This window comes from Conger conger, chromosome 11 (assembly GCF_963514075.1).
Source record: "Conger conger chromosome 11, fConCon1.1, whole genome shotgun sequence".
NCBI lineage: Eukaryota > Metazoa > Chordata > Actinopteri > Anguilliformes > Congridae > Conger > Conger conger.
In genome coordinates, this window is record NC_083770.1 from 14765078 (window position 1) to 14783565 (window position 18488).

The window sequence follows — 18488 nt, forward strand, 5'->3', positions numbered from 1 at the left end:
ACTCCAAATTCATCAACAGCATCTCTGCAGATAGGCCCAAAACTGCCCCACTGATTGTTCTGGGAACCATAAGCCATTACAAGTCCAAAACAGGCAATGAGGGAGGGCAAGGCAGCAATCCAAAAATCCACAGATCGAGTCACAAAAATACCACTTTATTTCACTGCTCTTTTTTCCAAATTGGAAAAGGCCATTGTAAAGTACCCCACGTTTGGACAGCCAACTTCCTCAGGGACTGCGGAGGAAAAAATGCCTGTAATACAAACTATTTTCAGGAGTCTAATGGACTGCTTTTGACCCTAATGGACTCTTGCTTTTTTTATGAAGTGGATGCTTCACTTTCTCTCTGATGGTTGAGTATTTTAGACCCATGTGCAAATATTAAGTAATAGAGTGTGTCTGGATCTGAACCACATTCCAGTAGGAAGTCTGTTCTCCAAGACAGCTTAAGACATGCAGCCAATAGAGAGTAAGATTTCCATAAGTGAAGAAAAAAAAACACAAAGGTTATGTCCAATTGGAAGCTGAATAATGGGATTGGTACTTTCTACAAAACACCAAAACTACATATTGTTCATTTTTGACAGCTCTAGATAATCTACAGATCTGAAATTTTAGATATATTTTTCAAGGATGGTAAGTAAGAATGTTCATGCCATTTTCCATAATGCTACAGAAGCATTCCCGCTTCCCTTTGTTTGTCTACAAATAAGGAATAACCAGAGATCATGTCCATGTAAAGTGTTAAAAAAAGAAGAAAGCCATGTGATAAAGCTATATAATGTCTCTCTGTACATAATTTTTTATTTACATGATACAATTCTGCATTAATGCATGATAACAAGATTATATGTAATACATAAATATGAACACAGTTTGTACAAATTTGCATAACTAAAAGTTAAAATTAAAACTTGAATGGATACATACAATTCTCAAAGCAGGAACTCACACCCCTACAGAAGAAGAGAAAAAAAAACAAAAAAAACAGTGCCAAGCAAGTCAAGACAAAGAAAACTCTATATACAAGACTTTCTCCACACCGCTAGGTTAGACTCTATAGGTAGAAACACACACACCTGCCCACACACACCCACACGCGCACACACACACACACACACACACACACACATGCACGCACGCACCCACACGAGAGCAAGGCCCCCCCACACCAGTTAGCTGTCCAAGCGACAGAACAGAATGGCGAGGAATTCACAGAAAACTTTAAAACCCCCACACCAAAAGATTAAATTAAATTAAAAAAGTTCTCGATGTTGCTTAGGTTTCGTAAACAAGCAACTGAAAACAACTGCGGAGATGAGGGAGAATGGAAGAATTCAAACAGTTCCACAGTCAACTGAGACGGAAACGAGGGAAGGATATTGTTAAGAGGGCATGTTTGGGAATGGCGGCATTAGACGGTGGTAGCAAGTGTGCGGTAAGGGGGTTATTTGACCATTAGTCCAACAGGGCAGCTTTGAGGTTCAGAGTATTCCGCCAGTGTGCTTGCAATGGAAGGGCCAGTAAGAGTCAGTCTCATCCGTTTGCCTGTTTCCATGGTAGATGTGATGTCATAAAGAGTCAAAGTTCCAAATGAATAAGCTGCCAGACCAGAGGTTGATTGCATCCCACAATCCACCAGGCGAAAGCTGGTTAAACAGAAGCAGATTGGGAGATGGGCAGCAGCCAGCTGATTGGTTGATGAGGATGAGGCGGGGTGGGGGTTGGGGGGGTGTGGTGAGGAACACGGAACGCTCTCTCCATGTACACGGGTTTGTGTCCGTACGAGTAGCAGACCTCACACTCCCATTCACATACACAGAGTACATAATACGTAAATATCAGCACAACCTCTAGACATTACCCATAGGAAAAAATAAATGTAAAAAAACATCAGAGGAGAAAATATTGACCAAGCATTAGTGAAGTATATTGCCAAATTTCTACACTTCAGATATTTTACATTGTTGTAGACACTCAACCCATGCAATACACTCATTAAAACTACACTCCTACAGTCAATGAAAATAAAATCTAAGAGAAAATTAAATAAGAGGGCAGGCAAAAATGGGTGTTGTTAGGCCTCAGACCCTGACAGCCTGTAATAGGTTCACAGCTGGCTTCATTCAGCCAATCACAGGTCACACAACAACATGGGGGGACCAATGACAAAACAACAAACGACAACAAGCAACAGACCTTTTCCCCCCCTAAAGTCATCATATTAAAAGAAAAAACGGGCGCACACACACACAATCCTCAGACATCCTTAACCGGCAAGAAATATTCTGGAATAAATGAAACAAACAAAAGAAAATTGTATGGCACAAATGAAGCTCATTTTCTTCCTCCTTTCCTCAAAAAAACCCCGAAGTAAAACGGATTGCAGCAGAGGGCGCTGGGAAGGAAGAAGCCAAACGGTAATCCATATCCTGACAAGGGCGCGTCACCTCAGCCTGCTCGACTTGGGAGTTCCCTCGACCGCAGGCCCGGCGCGGTGGAGACACACACATTCGGGAAAACCGACGACCGCTGCCGTCACTTCCCGCATTTCCGAGCGCCGGTATTCCTTGTGCGTCCACGGTGAGGAAACAGAGACGCCGGGGCCGGCGTCGAGGATTCACATTTTGCACGAATGCGTTTCAGAACAAAACTCAGGAGAAATCTTCAGTCCTCTCAGGCTCAATCCAGCAACCGAAAAACAAACAAACAAACAAAAAAAACCCCACAAAGAAACGGCTACACTCAATTCATCAACCGGACCTTATTCAGAAAAAAACAGGCTGCGCAGGAACCTCGGGTTATTAACGCCTGATTCACGCTTCATCCGGCAGATTGGCGTCGCCAAAAATCTTGTAACGTGCTCAGTATTGATCCGCATTGTCAAACAAAGCTATTTTACCGTCTCTATAACGCTGTTGTCCGGAACAGACTGAAACAATTAGGCTAACACTATACGAAGTCTCTGGGCAGTACCGTGCGGTGCCTCCAATCGGAAGCTGCCGGGTCAAGCATGAATCAGGCTGAAGCCTGGTTTCCATTTCGTTCTGCACTACATTAATCTGACCAGCACCCACACAAAAAAACACAAGTCCCTTGTTAGATCCAACAGGACTGTAGGGGTCTATGGGGCAACTGTCAAAGCCAGTCTATGTACCCGCAGGCGAAAAGCTATGACCGCCATATTAGATCGAAACATAGGCTACAGAAATTCTATCGTAACCAATGCAAAGTAGTCATCAAAACTCGAAGCAAACAGAGCTGCATTTCGCTAGGTAAATTCTGCTACTTTATACTCTGGTATGCAATTTCTGAATTTCCACCATTTTCTTTTTTTTTGTTGATAAACACTTGAATAAATGACAGCATCTCCAAGATCACCTGTTGCATCGACATGCTATTTAATTTGTCTGAGGTGGTCATGCTCCTCCTAGAAAAGCTTTCTGATAAATCTTTTAGCCTATGTGCACCGTATTTAAAACTTTATTATTTTTTTAAAGTCGAAGCAACACTTCAGCCTCGGTTTCCCATCAGCCACCTGTGAGAACACAGCTGTAGCCGAGCAACGACGCAGCACAGGAATTCCGCTACGTTGCTCACAAAGAAACGCCACGTTAGGCAACACAGCAGGTACGCACCCACCATTTTTTAAAAACCTAAATTGTTACACAAAATTCAGATACTGAGATTCTACAGACCTGTAGGCAGTTGCATGATAGAAAAAGTGGTGGCATTTTACCTCTACCAGTTCCTTGTCGTCCCCCCCCCCCCCCCCATATACAGATCACTGCAGCTACCATATAGACAGGCATCACTGGGGCAAACTGACAGTAACTGTCCATGGAGAGGTAACAAGGCAAAAAGAACAGGTAAACACACACAAAACACAGGACAATACCGTGAATTCAGCACTTATAAGAACGTAGCATCCTGCACAAATCACAATTTCTATATTTTGAAAAGTAACACCCATTCGCAGCTCTGATAAGACAGCCCCCCCCACACTGCATTCAATGTTCAGAAACCGGCTCAAACCAGCTTCAAAACCGGTCAGGAGGTCACTGTCTCATCTCAGAACTCCAGCTTTTATCTGGATGCTTAAACTTCAACTGTGTAGAAAGGAAATAAACGACTTTCAGTCTGAAACAGTCCTTTTCTGCTTGCCATAAAACAAAAGCGTGCCTACATTTTTTTTTTCTTTTTTAACTTTCTCTTTTTGGCACAGATATATAACCAATTCAAAGTGAAGGAGGACTTTTTTTGGGGGGGTAGGGGGTTAGAAGAGGTAATTACTGAGATTTTCCTGAAAAGATGCCGGGGTCTGTACGCTAGTACTATTATTTCTTTTTTATTATTATTATTATTCTTTTTTTGCTTAAATAAAACACACACCACAGATAGAAAGGGGAGGAAAAATAAGGAGGAGAAGAAGAAATGTGATCGTTCATGCATCAGCTCTGGATAGGGTTTTTTTTTCTCTCTCCGAGATTGTAATAAAAAAACCGAAAACAAACGAAAGGAGTCCATTTTAACGCCACGTGCCAGTGTTCGGGTGGAAGGTCGCACGCGCGAGGCCGCGTTATATTCTCTGGATCTTATCGGCCACCACCACCGGGTTCTCTTTCCTGATCTTGGCGGCGGCCTCGGCTTTGTAGTCGTACGGGCAGTTGTGCTTGTCCGAGTACCGGTGCAGTCCGCAGAAGAGGTTGCCGCAGCGACAGTCGAACCCTGTGGGTGGGGACAAAAGCAGGGGCGCAGAGACGATCAGCATCGAGGTACGAGCGGCAGGGGGGCTCCGCGGATACGCAGATTTACGTACGTCAAATCACCGATTATTGGGTGTGAGGCACAAAGCAAAAACTAATGTGTAACGGACAGCACAGCAAGCCATGTAAGAACACATGCAACTGTGTACCTCTAAAACCCTTTTCCCTGACCAACCCAGCAGCCTTTACCCCATGCACTTCAAAACTAACTGGTAAAAAACCCCACTCATCCTCCCACACAAGAAGAAGAAACCGCTGGAAGCCATTTCGTATTTTGGGAGCAAAAATAATGGCCTCCAGGTGCTTCAGCCACGGCCGTGCGCTGCTCCTGCTCACCTGTGAGGCCAACCTTCTTCCGGCACATGGAGCACCTGTTCTTCTTGGCTTTGGGGGCTTCGGGGGGCTTGGGGTCCTCACTGCCGGGGTCGCTGGGGCGGGACGCCGAGGCTGTGGGCTGGGTGACAACTGGGGGGGAAAAAAGAGAAAAGGAAAATAAGCCTTCGATTCACAGGAAAACTCACAAACAGAGGGGAAGATTGACCTCCAATAATTACAATTGGATCGTTCAGATAACGGACCTCTACAGAACCGCCAAGCTAGGCGACGGAACGAGAGGTGGTACTGTAGAAAATACTGTTCTGAACCGTGCCATTCAGATGGTGAATTACTTTCTCAACACTCATCTCGTCAATGTGAAGGAACTGGGACCAAAGGCCACTGACCGACTAACACATATGAGCACTGAAAGCAGAAGGAAAAGACTAAAACGAGAACGGTGGAATGGAAAAAAACGCCCCAATGCAAATACGTCTAATTCTGGCAGAGAAAACATAGCAGACAAACGACAACTGGTCAGGCTTTTTGAAACGTGCTGACAAGTTAGCCAAAGAAGCTGTCATCCAAACCTGAATGAAGGAGAAACGTATTCCCCATTTAAGGTCTCAGTTTCAGAGATTCCCCCTCCGCCCACACACTGGTGAGGAACATTAACCCTGCAGCAGCTCCAGAAACTGGCACAGTCTTATTTAGTCACGACTGGCGGCGTTTCCCAGAATGAGCGTGCTAACAGTCTTCTGGGAACGGAGGGGGGAAACGCACACACACAGACTGAAAGCCGACACCCTGCTGGAGGGGGGAGGGGAGAGGTTAGGGTGTGCTGGGGTGCACTGGGGTGTCCTTTTACACCTCTGAACCGGCTTTAAACCAGCCGGGTAAACAAACCACCCCCCATTCCGCTACCAGACTCCCACACGGGACAAACGGCTGAGTCCAGCAGGGGGCGCTGTTCTGCGGCGGTTCAGTTGGCTGTGACCGCGCCTGTTACACGCCAGGCGTGCAGGACTGACCCTGAACGGAGCCCTGGGCCAGGGACATTCAGACAGTGCAGAGAGTGGCTCAATCTACTCCTGCCCCAACTCATTTCACACAAATTAAAGAGTAACAGGATGAGATTCTCAAGACAATCATTACTTATTAACCATTAACCAGCGCTGACCAACCTCCATGGTCAAGCTACAATGTACACAAACAGTCATACCGGCTGTCTCTCACTCTCTCATACACACACACACACACACACACACACACACACACTTGCTCTGGCACAGAGGCCCTCATGCCACGAATGTGCTGGATCACCACCGATCACATGGTCCCTCCCTGACAGCTTATCACCGCTGACAACATACCACTTGTAGACAGTGTCACAAGTGTTACCATGGGAACCTTCTCAATACAAGAAAACAACTGCACAAGCGCTGAATACACAAGCAGCTCCTCATAAACACAATGATTACTGCTGTTGGAGAACACACTCTCTGCTGGGGACTCACCCTACCCCAGGAAGCCATTTTCTCTCCTGTTTGGGGCAGCTCTCCAGCTAGCCCCGGGGGGCAAAGCACCCATCCCCCCCAAAAAAAAAACACTGGTTGAATGGTTCTACGCCCCTAAGGGGACTCTGAAACAGGGCGTAGCTGGGATACCTGGCTCGGTCGGCTCCGATTTCGGCGACGCAGCTTTGTCCTCCCGGGAAATGCTCATTTCTGTCATCTGCTGCGTCACTGGGAGGGAGGCGGCCGCCAAACTTCTACACAGAGGAGGGAGGGAGAGAGAGAGAGAGAGAGAGAGAGAGAGAGAGGGAGGGAGAGGGAGAGAGAAAGAGAGACAGAGAAGGAGGAAGAGAGAGGGAGAGAAGGAGAGACAGAGAGGGAGAAAGAGAAGGAGGGAGAGAGGGAGAGAAGGCGAAAAAGAGGAGGGAGAGAGGGAGAGAAGGAGAGACAGGAAAGAGGGAGAGAAGGGGAGAGACAGAGAGAAGGAGAGAGAGAAAGAGAGAGAGGAAAGAAGGAAATACAACAGAGCAGAAGATGGGGAGAAGGGGAAACACCGTTTAAGAGCGAGAAACACCATTTGCAGCCCCTCGGTACTAAAGTCTCCCCACAGAATCCTTTCAGGCCTCTGCGTCTAGCACGCGACCAAGCCAAACTCCCACAGTAAATTATGCACGTCCACAGTGAATTATGCAGAGGGAAAAATGCCCAATTTACAACACTGCAGGAAAAACAAGTCCATCTTTCTTTCCCTCTAAATGTAGAGTCTGTCCAGAGCGGAATGGATTCACAAGCTGCACCGGTGACCTTGGTGACATGTGGAATTCCAGCACAGATGCTCCCAATCAGACGTTTGAGCCGCTCCAGGTTTCACAGCAGGCCGATGAGCTTCTTGTTGTTGGTGCTCGAGACCCAGCCGAATGCCAACAACAAGCCTCCCAAAGTGAAGCTCTATCCCCAAGTGGCTAAAGAGTGAACCGGTTGCAAAAAGAACTTGAAACCCCACCCTCCCAATTGTAAGTCGATGGCAAGAGCCCAAAAATAGGCCGATATTCTCTATGGAAATATAAAGTTGATAGTTTTGTTTCCACAGAAAAAATCTGGTTTGACGAGTGAATCCCATCCCTTGGAAAGTCTGCCCTGGGACTGATTCTGTGAAATGACCGTGGCAGCACTCCTGAATGTGTGTGGGTTCAGCGCATGCAGTGTGGCTCACCTGGCTGGGTCAGACGAGCTGGTCGGCGAGGTGTCGGCCTCGTTTCGGCTGGCCTCTAGTCTCTGCATGCTGGAAACTTCTGAGGATGGACTGCTGGAGACGCTGCCTGAGCCCGCGCCGGCCACAGCCAGAGGACCAATCACAGAACCTGCCAGACCCAGAGGACCAATCATAGAACCTGCCAGACCCAGAGGACCAATCATAGAACCTGTCAGACCCAGGGGACCAATCACAAAACCTGTCAGACCCAGAGGAGCAATCACAGAACCTATCACACCCATAATACCTATAAGAGAACCTGCCACACCCAGAATACCTATAAGAGAACCTGCCACAGGTCCAATCAGAGCTCAGCACACATGCAGAGGACCAGTCAGAGGGGCAGCCTATAGCCTAGTGGTTAAGGTGCTTGACTGGGACCATGGTGGTTTAAGTCCCAGTGTGGCCACATTAAGATCAATGCAGCTGTTGGACAAGGCCCCTGAGCAAGGCCCTTAACCTCACGTTGCTCCTGGGGGGATTGGCCCCAGCTTAGTCCAATCAACTGTCACTTTGGATAAAAGTGTCAGCTAAATAAGTGTAATATCCCCTGCAGGGAAACATGTTTCACATGTTATTTGCTAAGCAGATGAGCCTGCATCTGGACATTGATAATGTGAAGAGTTGAGATGATCCCACTTGAAATTATTAATAATAACATTGAAAAAGTATTCATATTACTCCCATAGCTTTGTTACGTGCCATTCGTTTATAGAGCTGGACATTAAATTAATTTAGATTAAGCACTGTGCTCAGGGGCACAGCAGCGGTGTTCCACTGGGAGTCAAACCTGCAACCTCTGCCAGTTCCTCAGCCAATAACTACACTACCACACAGCCCTCTAAATGAAGTTCCCTCCTTCACCCATAAAACAGTTTTTGTTTTTTTTAAATTAAGTACTGCATCGCCTGGAGCTTTCACCTGCAAAGACTCATATTAATATCTGTCGAAAAATAATCACTTTATGGGTGATGAGTGCAGCGAATGAACGAGATCACTCCTTTTAATATTATTATTTTTTCATAAATCACTGTAATAACTTCAGGAGGACAGTGCTTAGAAGAGGGTCTGGGCAGCTAAAGCAGAAAACATCAAAGACTTGAAAAATGTAAATCTGCGTATTTTCAGGGCTTTCGTGTAGTTTTGTTAGAAATTACTCCTGTCTGATGCATCATGGGAAAGGGTTGTCTGCGGTTATGCTTGCTGAGCCAAACAATGCAGGTTCGACTCCAAAACTTAAAACGGAGAATATCTTTTTGAAGCTCGCACAAGAAGCTCGCTGGTTTAGAGCTGTCATTGCAACAAGGCAAAAATAAAATCTTTCAAGTGCAGTTCAAACACAGGTCTACATTCCCTCCTTCCTGATTGGTCCTCGTTCTACTCCAGAGAGGCTTGGTTCTTACTTGACAGTCGCTGCGCTTTTTGTTTTCGTGCTTTTGTTTTGACTGCTTTGAGCTGCGCTGTCTGGTTCGACATTTCACGGCGAGATCCGAACAGAGGATTGTTATTCAGCACTGAAAACCAAATGCACGCAGGTTTCTAAAGGGCTTACTCGAGTCCCAGTAACAGTAGACTGGCTTCAAGCGGCACAGAGAAACAGAAGAAACGCAGGTTTCTTGACTTAACAGCACCCCCTTTCCACCCCCCAAAGCCCCCAAAACCCACCCTGACAGGGGCTCCCTTGTTGGGCAGAAAGGCAGAGTAATTACAGAGACTGAACTGGTGACAAAGCCTGCTCTCTCCCCATACCCCCCTCTCGTGCTCTCCTTTCACCTCTCTTTCTCTTTCTGTACCCCTCTCTCTTTCCTCATACCTCTCCTTCTCTTTCTGTACCCCTCTCTTTCCTCATACCTCTCCTTCTCTTTCTGTACCCCTCTCTCTTTCCTCATACCTCTCCTTCTCTTTCTGTACCCCTCTCTCTCTTTCCTCATGCCTCCTCTTTCGGTACCCCTCTCTCTCTCTCTTTCCTCATACCTCTCCTTCTCTTTCTGTACCCCTCTCTCTTTCCTCATACCTCTCCTTCTCTTTCTGTACCCCTCTCTCTTTCCTCATACCTCTCCTTCTCTTTCTGTACCCTCTCTCTTTCCTCATACCTCTCCTTCTCTTTCTGTACCCTTCTCTCTCTTTCCTCATACCTCTCCTTCTCTTTCTGTACCCCTCTCTCTCTTTCCTCATACCTCTCCTTCTCTTTCTGTACCCCTCTCTCTCTTTCCTCATACCTCTCCTTCTCTTTTTGTACCCCCTCTCTCTTTCCTCATACCTCTCCTTCTCTTTCCTCATACCTCTCCTTTTCTTTCTGTACCTGTGCCTGTATCTCTCTCTCTTTCTTTTGTCACGCCCCCCTCTCTCTCTCAACACAAAACATGCATGTTTGTGTATGTGTACACGTGTAAACCTGTGGTACCTGTGTACACGTGTCTGAGTATCTGTGCAGCAGTTGAAGGCGCTGTGGCCTGTCACATGAATAAACATGACCGTTCAGTGGATGTTAATGTCGTGTGTGTGTTTTCTATTCACAAATGTGACCGTTTGTGTGTATGTGTGCATATCTTAAAGGTCTACGTCTATAAAAGTGTGTGTGGAATGTGCTCGTCTAGGAGAGGAATTTCTGTACGTGTGTGCGTGTGCGTGTGTGCGCACATGCATGCCTTGCATTTGTGTGTGGGGCTTCTTGTTGCTTACCAACTGGACTCATGGGGCTAGCTCTCCCACTGTTCTGCTGTCTCGTCAGGTGCTCCTTGTAGCAGACCGAGCACATGCCATTCGTCCTGGGGTTGCCGTAGAAACCGCAGCCAGTGGCACACAGCATGGGCACCGGGCTCTGGTTTGTCTCTTGGGCCATGGCTACACACGGTTCACTTCCTGGGGGGGGGGATACAATTCAATTAAAATGTTCTCAGTGTGGTGCAAATATTGGGGGGGGGAGTGGGGCAGGAACTGGAGCCAGTAACTCATCTCTGACTGGCTAGCACCAGTCTAGCTGCCTGCTTGTCACATGCACACAGATCATCCAATAGTTGGTGGGAGAGTCTACGTTTCCACGGCAACAAGGCAGCCATATTGCTGACCTCAATCACTGATATGGTGGTGGTCACTCAATCTACACCTTCATTTCTGAGGGGCAGGGGGGGGCTACAAAATCAATTTCTTCCCTTATTTTACATTACATTTACATTTTTGGCATTTTGCCAGACGCTCTTATCCAGAGCGACGTACAGTTGATTAGACTAAGCAGGAGACAATCCTCCCCTGGAGCAATGCAGGGTTAAGGGCCTTGCTCAAGGGCCCAACGGCTGTGCGGATCTTATTGTGGCTAGACTGGGATTAGAACCACTGACCTTGCGTGTCCCAGTCATTTACCTTAACCACTACGCTACAGGCCGCCCTTATGACACGTACATTCACATTTCATACTTTGCTTTGCGTCTCTGTGACAACATAATCGCTGAAAGAAATATCAAAGGAATATCCTAGTTCACTGTGAAGACCTAAAGCAACAACGACTTTCCTTGGTTCTGCTAGGAAACTGACGTGCTTAATATTAACTGCCGACTCTCTAGTTAAACCGAAAACTGTCACAAATACTCCCGCCATGCATATGAAATGAAATCCTCTGACCAGGCGAATTCGATCCCAACTCCACATAGAACTTTCCAGAAGATGTGGCGTCAGGTCGGGAGCCCAGGAAACTTTCAGATGTTCGCATCGACCACTCATAATTCCACATATTTAAATATTCAAAAGTCGGTCTCTCGGTTGGAGCCACGAGCAGGCTCCGCATTAAAGAAGATCGATGACCACGCCCCTTCCACAGGTCTCCACTCTCGTTAATGAGTGTGGTGGTTTGAGAAAGGACGGAATACGATCCTGTCACGCCAATACGTTTGCAGTCAGAACACAGACTTTCAACAGCCATCCACACGCTTTGCTAACCTGCTATCACAAGCCACTTATATTGTTTTTGTGAAACATTTTCCTCTGTTATTTATTGACCTTTGTTTATACAGGGTAGGTTGACGGAGCACGCATGCTCTTTTGCAGCAACGCCCTGTTAATTCCCCTCCAAAGTAGCCTAACCTGCATGTCTTTGGATTTGTAACATATCAGGATGGGCCTGTGGAACTGCATACAGATGTGCATCTTCCACAGATTAAATGCTATGACGTGTGTGTGTGTGAGCGTGAGAGAGAGCGTTCACACACAATGAAAACTGACAGCAGTAAGGAACCTGCAGTAGAGCTGGAGTACTAGCCAAAAATGAGTGTTTCTGTGTTTGTGTGCACGTGTGTACACACGTGTTCATGTGCTTATGTGTGTGTGTTTCTGTCTGTGTGCATGTGCTTATGTGTGTGTGTTTCTGTGTTTGTGTGCATGTGCTTATGTGTGTGTGTTTCTGTGTTTGTGTGCATGTGCTTATGTGTGTGAGGAGAGGGTGGAAGATGACTTCCTGTGACTGTCCTCCAGACTAAGAGAGATGAGGCCTCATCACACAGCCAATAAAAAGATGCTTCGCCAAGAGGAGTCTTCCACTACTGCCAATTCAAAGATTAAATAAAGTATGGACACCAAAGTGTTGTCACAAGCTACCACTTCAGCCCCTAATGGTTCAATTCCTCGCATTTTCTCGCAAAAACAATAAAAAACTAACCAGAACTGTGAACAGTGGAGCCATTTTGTGGCCATGGCTTCTGTCCAATCTGCAATAAGAGGCCAATCTGTCAGCCATTAGTCACTAAATTACAGTGTGGCTCAAATCCAGACAAAAAAAATAAATAAACCTTTAAAATGCTGTCTCACAAATTTCATAGCAAAAGCCTGCCATTAAGGCAAAAGTGAAATACTGCCACTTAAGGGCAAGTCTGACATTATTTCTGGAAGAGGGTCCCCTGCCATTTCTAAATCTAGCCCAAGACGGGCGACTGGAAAAAAAACATTGCTAAACAATATGCTTATTTTATTATGGGGCAATGAACAGCTGGCGAAAAGAGACAGTTGCTTAAGAAAAGTATATTTCTGAAAAGCATCCCCCCTGCCACCCTCACTATTCTCAGCAACAGCTATGAATAAGTAAAAAAAGACTACCGTGCCTGCTTTCACCTCAGGAAAGCTCAATTGAGTTTTGTCTGGGTCTGTTAATTACCCAGCCTTCCTTAGACACTGATTAACAAACCACGCACTCTGTTCGACCCCTGGAACACAACAGAGACTGACGTAATCTAAATCAGACCACCAATCTTGAAATTAAAGTATCCAATTCCTGCAAATAGAGTATGTCCGTATCAAAATGCCGGTGTTTACCCTTTAGTCTGTGATTCTAGACAGTTTTTACAGGAAATAACATTTCCTTTGTCTTGTCTGGGAATGACGGTAGCAGAGAGAAAAGGCTTCACAAAACCATAAATTGACAACACCCGTTCAACTCCAAAAGGAAGAAAAATGAAAAGCCCAAGACAAGTAAAATATCAGCAGAACGCAAGGACAAGCCGCACATGTATTCGTCACAGTTTCACTTCGGGGAAGCACGCAGCACGTGGGAGCTTCAGCGTGGCTCAAGATGCAAAAGAAGCCTTTCCATATAAGGGAGGCTGGAAACGTGCTCGCCCCTGCGCATGCGCAACTTCCCCCGTAGCTGGCAAAATATTTCTGTTTTCACTTCACTGACGTCTGACCAACACAGCTGAACACGAATCATCGGCGCATTTCGCCTACCGCTATGCTAGCTGTGAAACATTTATTGAAATGTCACAAGTTCGTAATTCTATCTGTGTAGGGTTACAGGCGTTATACTGTAGCGAATAGCTTGGTCGGTCTCTCCGACTGACATTGGAAGTCTTGAAGGCAAAGGACTTTTCGGATGTTACATTTCAAGGCTCCATTTTGACATAAACCCAGCCCCTTATAACACCCTTCTAAAACACAGACAGTCAGGAAAGAATCCAACTGAAAAACAGTCCTCTACTTGGGGAGCAATGTTTATTTCAAGTCACGCTAGAGAATCGTATTAGCCCATTAGAACTCAGTCTCAAAGTAACTAAAACTAATCACTATATTTTAAAGCTACAAATTGGCTAAATAACAGAACTCAATATGTACTTAGTCTTGCGTCACACACCATAAAAGATGGTTAGTAAAGCCAAGTCTGGTTGTGCAACCATCTGCCCAAGAAGTTCTGTTCACAACCGTCCACGGTGTTCCCATAATGCAAAAAACAAATATACAACAGCATTGGTACACTGAGTCCAAAACAAGTCGGCCGATGAACACATATAAGGTTCACAAAGTATTTTTTTTCGTCCCTGAAAAGCCAAGTTGGCAGTCCCGTCCCATCACGTGTATGCCTGCTGACTGCAATATTTCTACCCGGTCCACAGTCACATGGGGTGGCGAGCATTAGTTTCCGCCTGTCACAAGGGCGCAATGTGACACGCAGATCTCGGATACGAAGAAAAACCCCACCAACAAGAGCGGATCTGCAAACGGGAGCTATTTATATCGCAGTGAGCCCGTTATAGCTCCCACATACAGATGGTTGGTACACCCCCGCCACGCATAACAAAATGGCTAATGTAAGTTTCCTTAACAAGCCAGCTAACTTATACAAAAAGAATTTCAGAATTGACGTAATTTTAATCTCCCCCCTCACTTGCCAACCAAGCGAATCTGCGGTATGTTTTCTGCTTGGTAGCCTAAATTAGGCAATATGATGGAATCGCTGTTTTTTGCAGTTTTAGACAGTAACGTTAGTGGGCCACTAACTTACCAGATAAATCTTAAATATTAAGACTAATTCGCCACAATGCGTAGTTGGAAATGGTTGGAAACACAAAGGTGGTAAACATTAGCTAACCAATTCACGTTTCCGAGCTGAAAGGGCAATGAAAGCAGAGAACAAAGAACTAGCTATGGAATATGATCACAGACTAGCTTGCTGGTGATGCTAACGTTAGCTACGAGACTAGCTGACACAAAGCTTCCAACGAGGATAAGTACAGTGCTGTTTTCGAAGACAATCATTTGAATAAAAAAGGTTATCAAAGCTAACGTTACTTAATAATAAACATAGTTGGCTTACAAATCAACATATTCAGCAACAGCTCGACATCTTAGTCACGTTAGCTAGGCTAGCTATCTTAGACGTGTCCTTGTTAGCTGATGTTTGCTAGCCAGCTAGCCATACCCAGATGGGACTTAAAAACCAGCCCGAAAAGTCATTGCCTGAAAAAAAGTTACAAAATAAATTACCATCAAAATCAGAATTAAAAAATGTTCATCTCTAATCAATTTAACTAGCTATGATATGCACCTGTTTGCCAACTAGCCACCCAATAACTGGTTAGCAACTAGCTAACTGAAGTATATTAGCTATTGCTTTTTATGGGGGTGGATGTGGGTAGGCTAGCTATTAGCCAGCATCCTGCTAAATAACTTCAAATTAGATCGTAAACAAAACCGAAAAGACCACCGATCCACACCCCATCCATACAACTGGATTCCCAGGAATTGCTCTCCGTGTCTCAACATGTTATGTTTGCTAGCTCTAGTTAGCTAGTGGGTATCCCCATTCCCGTGTACTGATGCAGTGAATTCATTGCTGCAAAAAGTTTGGGCTAAAATAACAAGCAAGGTGAAAGGTAAAACACAATATACAGCGACTGTATGAATTCCATTTCTTCCATTTACATTACTAATGGAACAAGTCAAATGGAAATAGTTTGGAAGTAGTAACATTACTGGCTTTAAAATTTGGAGGCCGCAAACGTTCCCTTTCAAAAACACTGAGTCATGCTAACGATAAGGCAAAGCTAAGTAGGAAACAACAGCTTCAGTTAAACGAAAATATTAAACGATCTGCTCCCTGAAATACTCAAACGAACTCATCATACTATCCTTTGTTATGTTGTGCATCTATTCGACGAGAAAGCCCATGAAATACGGGCACACATTACCAGTTTTCGATACGGACTCTTTTGTGCTTTGTCCTTTTTCTTTGTTTCCCGACCTCTTCCTGTTTTGACAGCACGAGCTACTGTCTGCGCTCGTCTGGCTTCAATTAGCTAGGACGATTGAAACGATCTTTTCAAACGTTAATAGCAAAATTATTTTCTTTTTTTCGCGTACATAATTACATGATACCACATCATTTAGACCAGTTGGATTGATTATCATATACCTCGCCTTTCAAGGCAGCTTGCTTAGCTAGCGCAGATGGTCATCTAGCTTGGCAAACGAGCTGTGACAAAAGCAAAGCATCTGTCCCTGTTTATACATATTTGTCCCTGTATCTACGGTTTAAATATGCAGGGATCTTTTATATGTATTATTGTACAATGCATAACGTTGCATGTACGTGAATATAAATAATCATATACATACATAGCATACAGTTCACCAAAATTCATAAGCAAATGGTAGCCTACTTAGCATATCCAGGTTCTGTGTAACAATAACGCAGCCTATTTGAGTAACTCGACAAAAGCAGTTAGTTTTCTTACGGTCTACTTTTTCATATCCTTGTTTTTCTCCACACCTCTGCGGGGTCACGTTTGTTTGCTGGCGATGATGGCAAGTTGAGACTTCTCATCAAAAGCTGTCTGCTCTTTGTCCTGAACAGGCTCAAGATAACCAATCTACTCATGTTGGTTCTTACTTTGGGGAAGGAAATGCGTCTTTTGCTACCAAAATCTCACCCACCCCCGTGTTGCCTGGTTATTTCCATTTTCGGTATTCCTGTCTTCTTCGTGCTTCGATTATGTTAAATCAAGTAAAACAAGGCTAGCTGCCGTCTGGTTTTTAAGTCTTACCTGTTCAGTGTGATCTGATTTTTATAATAGGCGGTTGTAGCGAGTTTTCTGACGAATTTTCGCTTGCTGCGAATACAGTACAGCTTATTTTCCAAGGTTGTCCCTCGATCCCCTCCTCTTCTCCGTCTGTGGCTGCTGTCACAAATTGAGTCTCCGTCTCCTCTCGAGCTCCTGCTCCGTGTTTGTTTCCTTCTTTAGTAAGGGGCGTGGCGGCGGGCGTCACGGCGGAAACGGGGCAGTCCGGTTGGCCAAAAGCAGAGCCACGGGCCGTCTGCGCTACATTATTACTGTATATTGGGCGGGGCGAGGAATGGTGTCGGGGAGGAAAACAGTCGTCATTATCGTCACCATCATGGTCTGTGACGGCCTTGGGACATCAGACGGCGCATAAACACTGAAACTCCGGCGATTGAGAAAGAGCGTGCTTACGCGTCAAATGTTACTAATTTTGTTCAGTAGCCTACTCATGTTTGGAAACGCCTTTGAGGTTACTGAGTAACACTAGCCTATTTACTTTATACCGTCAAACGGCCTGCTTTTCTCTTCGGAACGAATAGAAACGCCACATTGATTGATTAAAATGACTCTGGGCAGATTTATTTATTCGAGGTCTATGGCTCTAAATAGATTCCCTGTTTTCTGGGTCTCCTAGTGGGTTAAATCTATTATAATATGAAGTGTTTGTAAAAGTGCATTCTTCGAAGGCCTTACAAAGGCAAGTACACAACTGGTCTACTATGAATAAAATTTGGGTAGTGTTATGAGATGATGTCACGAGGAAAGAAACCACTCCAAATAATTAAACTTCCTTTCCAAGGAATGCATGGGACAGAAACTATGGCATGTGCCAAAACAAGATCTCCTACAGCACAAAATACTCTCTAAGCGAGAGGCAAGGTCGTTCGAGTGATCTTTTCCCATTATCAAGCATTTGTATGCTCTTCTACAATCTTATTAAAATATTCCTAAAAGTTGCTTTCTTGCTCTCTCTCTCTCTCTCTCTCTCTCTCTCTCTCTCTCTCTCACGCACACACACACACACACACACACACACACACACACACACACACACACACACACACACACACACACACACACACACACAGATAGATCCATAGATATAGATCCAGAGATAGATCCATAATGTTTAGTTATTGCTAATTGAATTGTACCTGTAAGCAGTTCAATACATCCCCTGAACATGATCCTCAAACAGCCATATCTCATCCCAGTTTTCCTGGAACTGCTGGTGACCTCAAATTGTGTTCAGGGTTATTTGTTCAAACTTAAGCTAAAGAGCCAGCATGTTTTCAGGGTAAATAAAGAGGAGAGATGTAAAGGCAATGCACTTGGTTTCTTGTGGGTTTGATGTACTCCATGGATTCCTTTCTGTTTTGAGTTGTATTCCCCATTGAACTACGCATGTCAACCTATGTAAACCATTCCCATGCGATAATTGTATTTTCCTTATAAAACTGGTGACACTCTATTCAAGGCACCCACACATATTAGTTCAGCAGACTAAGGTTGATATCCCTGTATTTTTTTATTTTTACGATGAAACTCATTAATTATGAAGTGTTGGCCAATTCAGGACACACTGTATGGTATTAATGGTGTAATGTTTGAGTAATGTAGAGTTAACATATTTGATTAATGCCTCTTCATACCCACAAGTTATGACTTGTCCTCAGAACAGATCGATATGTTCACTTTTTCATCATGTTTCCAAGCTCATCATGTGATGCTTCCTTGAGTGGGTGCTGCTTTCATGTGTAGTGGTCTGAAATTCCTGAGAGGTACAGTAACTAGAGACCTCCAGGAGCTCCTCTGCTCATGA

General features: G+C 45.0%; 2 protein-coding genes across 7 annotated transcripts in view; one reads left to right on the forward strand and one right to left on the reverse strand.

Moving 5' to 3' along the window:
- Nucleotides 1-769: 769 nt before the first annotated feature.
- On the reverse strand, nucleotides 770-16827 carry zfand5a (zinc finger, AN1-type domain 5a). Of its 6 annotated transcripts, none has more exons than XM_061261824.1 (6): nucleotides 16649-16827; nucleotides 10530-10709; nucleotides 7809-7956; nucleotides 6749-6852; nucleotides 5103-5231; nucleotides 770-4728 (listed from the first exon to the last, which is right to left on the reverse strand). In XM_061261824.1, exons 2-6 carry the CDS (start codon nucleotides 10687-10689, stop codon nucleotides 4580-4582), a joined length of 690 nt encoding a protein of 229 aa, XP_061117808.1. In that variant the 5' UTR covers nucleotides 10690-10709; nucleotides 16649-16827; the 3' UTR covers nucleotides 770-4579. The 6 variants fall into 6 exon arrangements, with proteins under 6 accessions (XP_061117808.1, XP_061117807.1, XP_061117802.1 ...); XM_061261823.1 differs by having other exon boundaries at nucleotides 7809-7986; XM_061261818.1 differs by having other exon boundaries at nucleotides 7809-8016.
- The window catches only part of tmc1 (transmembrane channel-like 1), a 35345-nt gene continuing 31097 nt past the window's right edge, over nucleotides 14241-18488 (forward strand). Inside the window, exon 1 of the mRNA XM_061260613.1 lies at nucleotides 14241-14375. The gene's annotated coding sequence lies outside the window, so the exon portion shown is untranslated. The remainder of the gene's footprint in view (nucleotides 14376-18488) is intronic.

Bases quoted from the DNA above. Each gene is read 5' to 3' on its own strand.
- zfand5a (XM_061261818.1), bottom strand. From the start codon at position 10,689: ATGGCCCAAGAGACAAACCAGAGCCCGGTGCCCATGCTGTGTGCCACT. The intron at 8,017-10,529 runs GTAAGCAACAAG...TGGGTCTGACAG, and splicing joins TAGCCCCATGAGTCCAGTTG to GTTCTATGATTGGTCCTCTG. The intron at 5,232-6,748 runs GTATCCCAGCTA...TTTCCCCCCCAG, and splicing joins ATCGGAGCCGACCGAGCCAG to TTGTCACCCAGCCCACAGCC.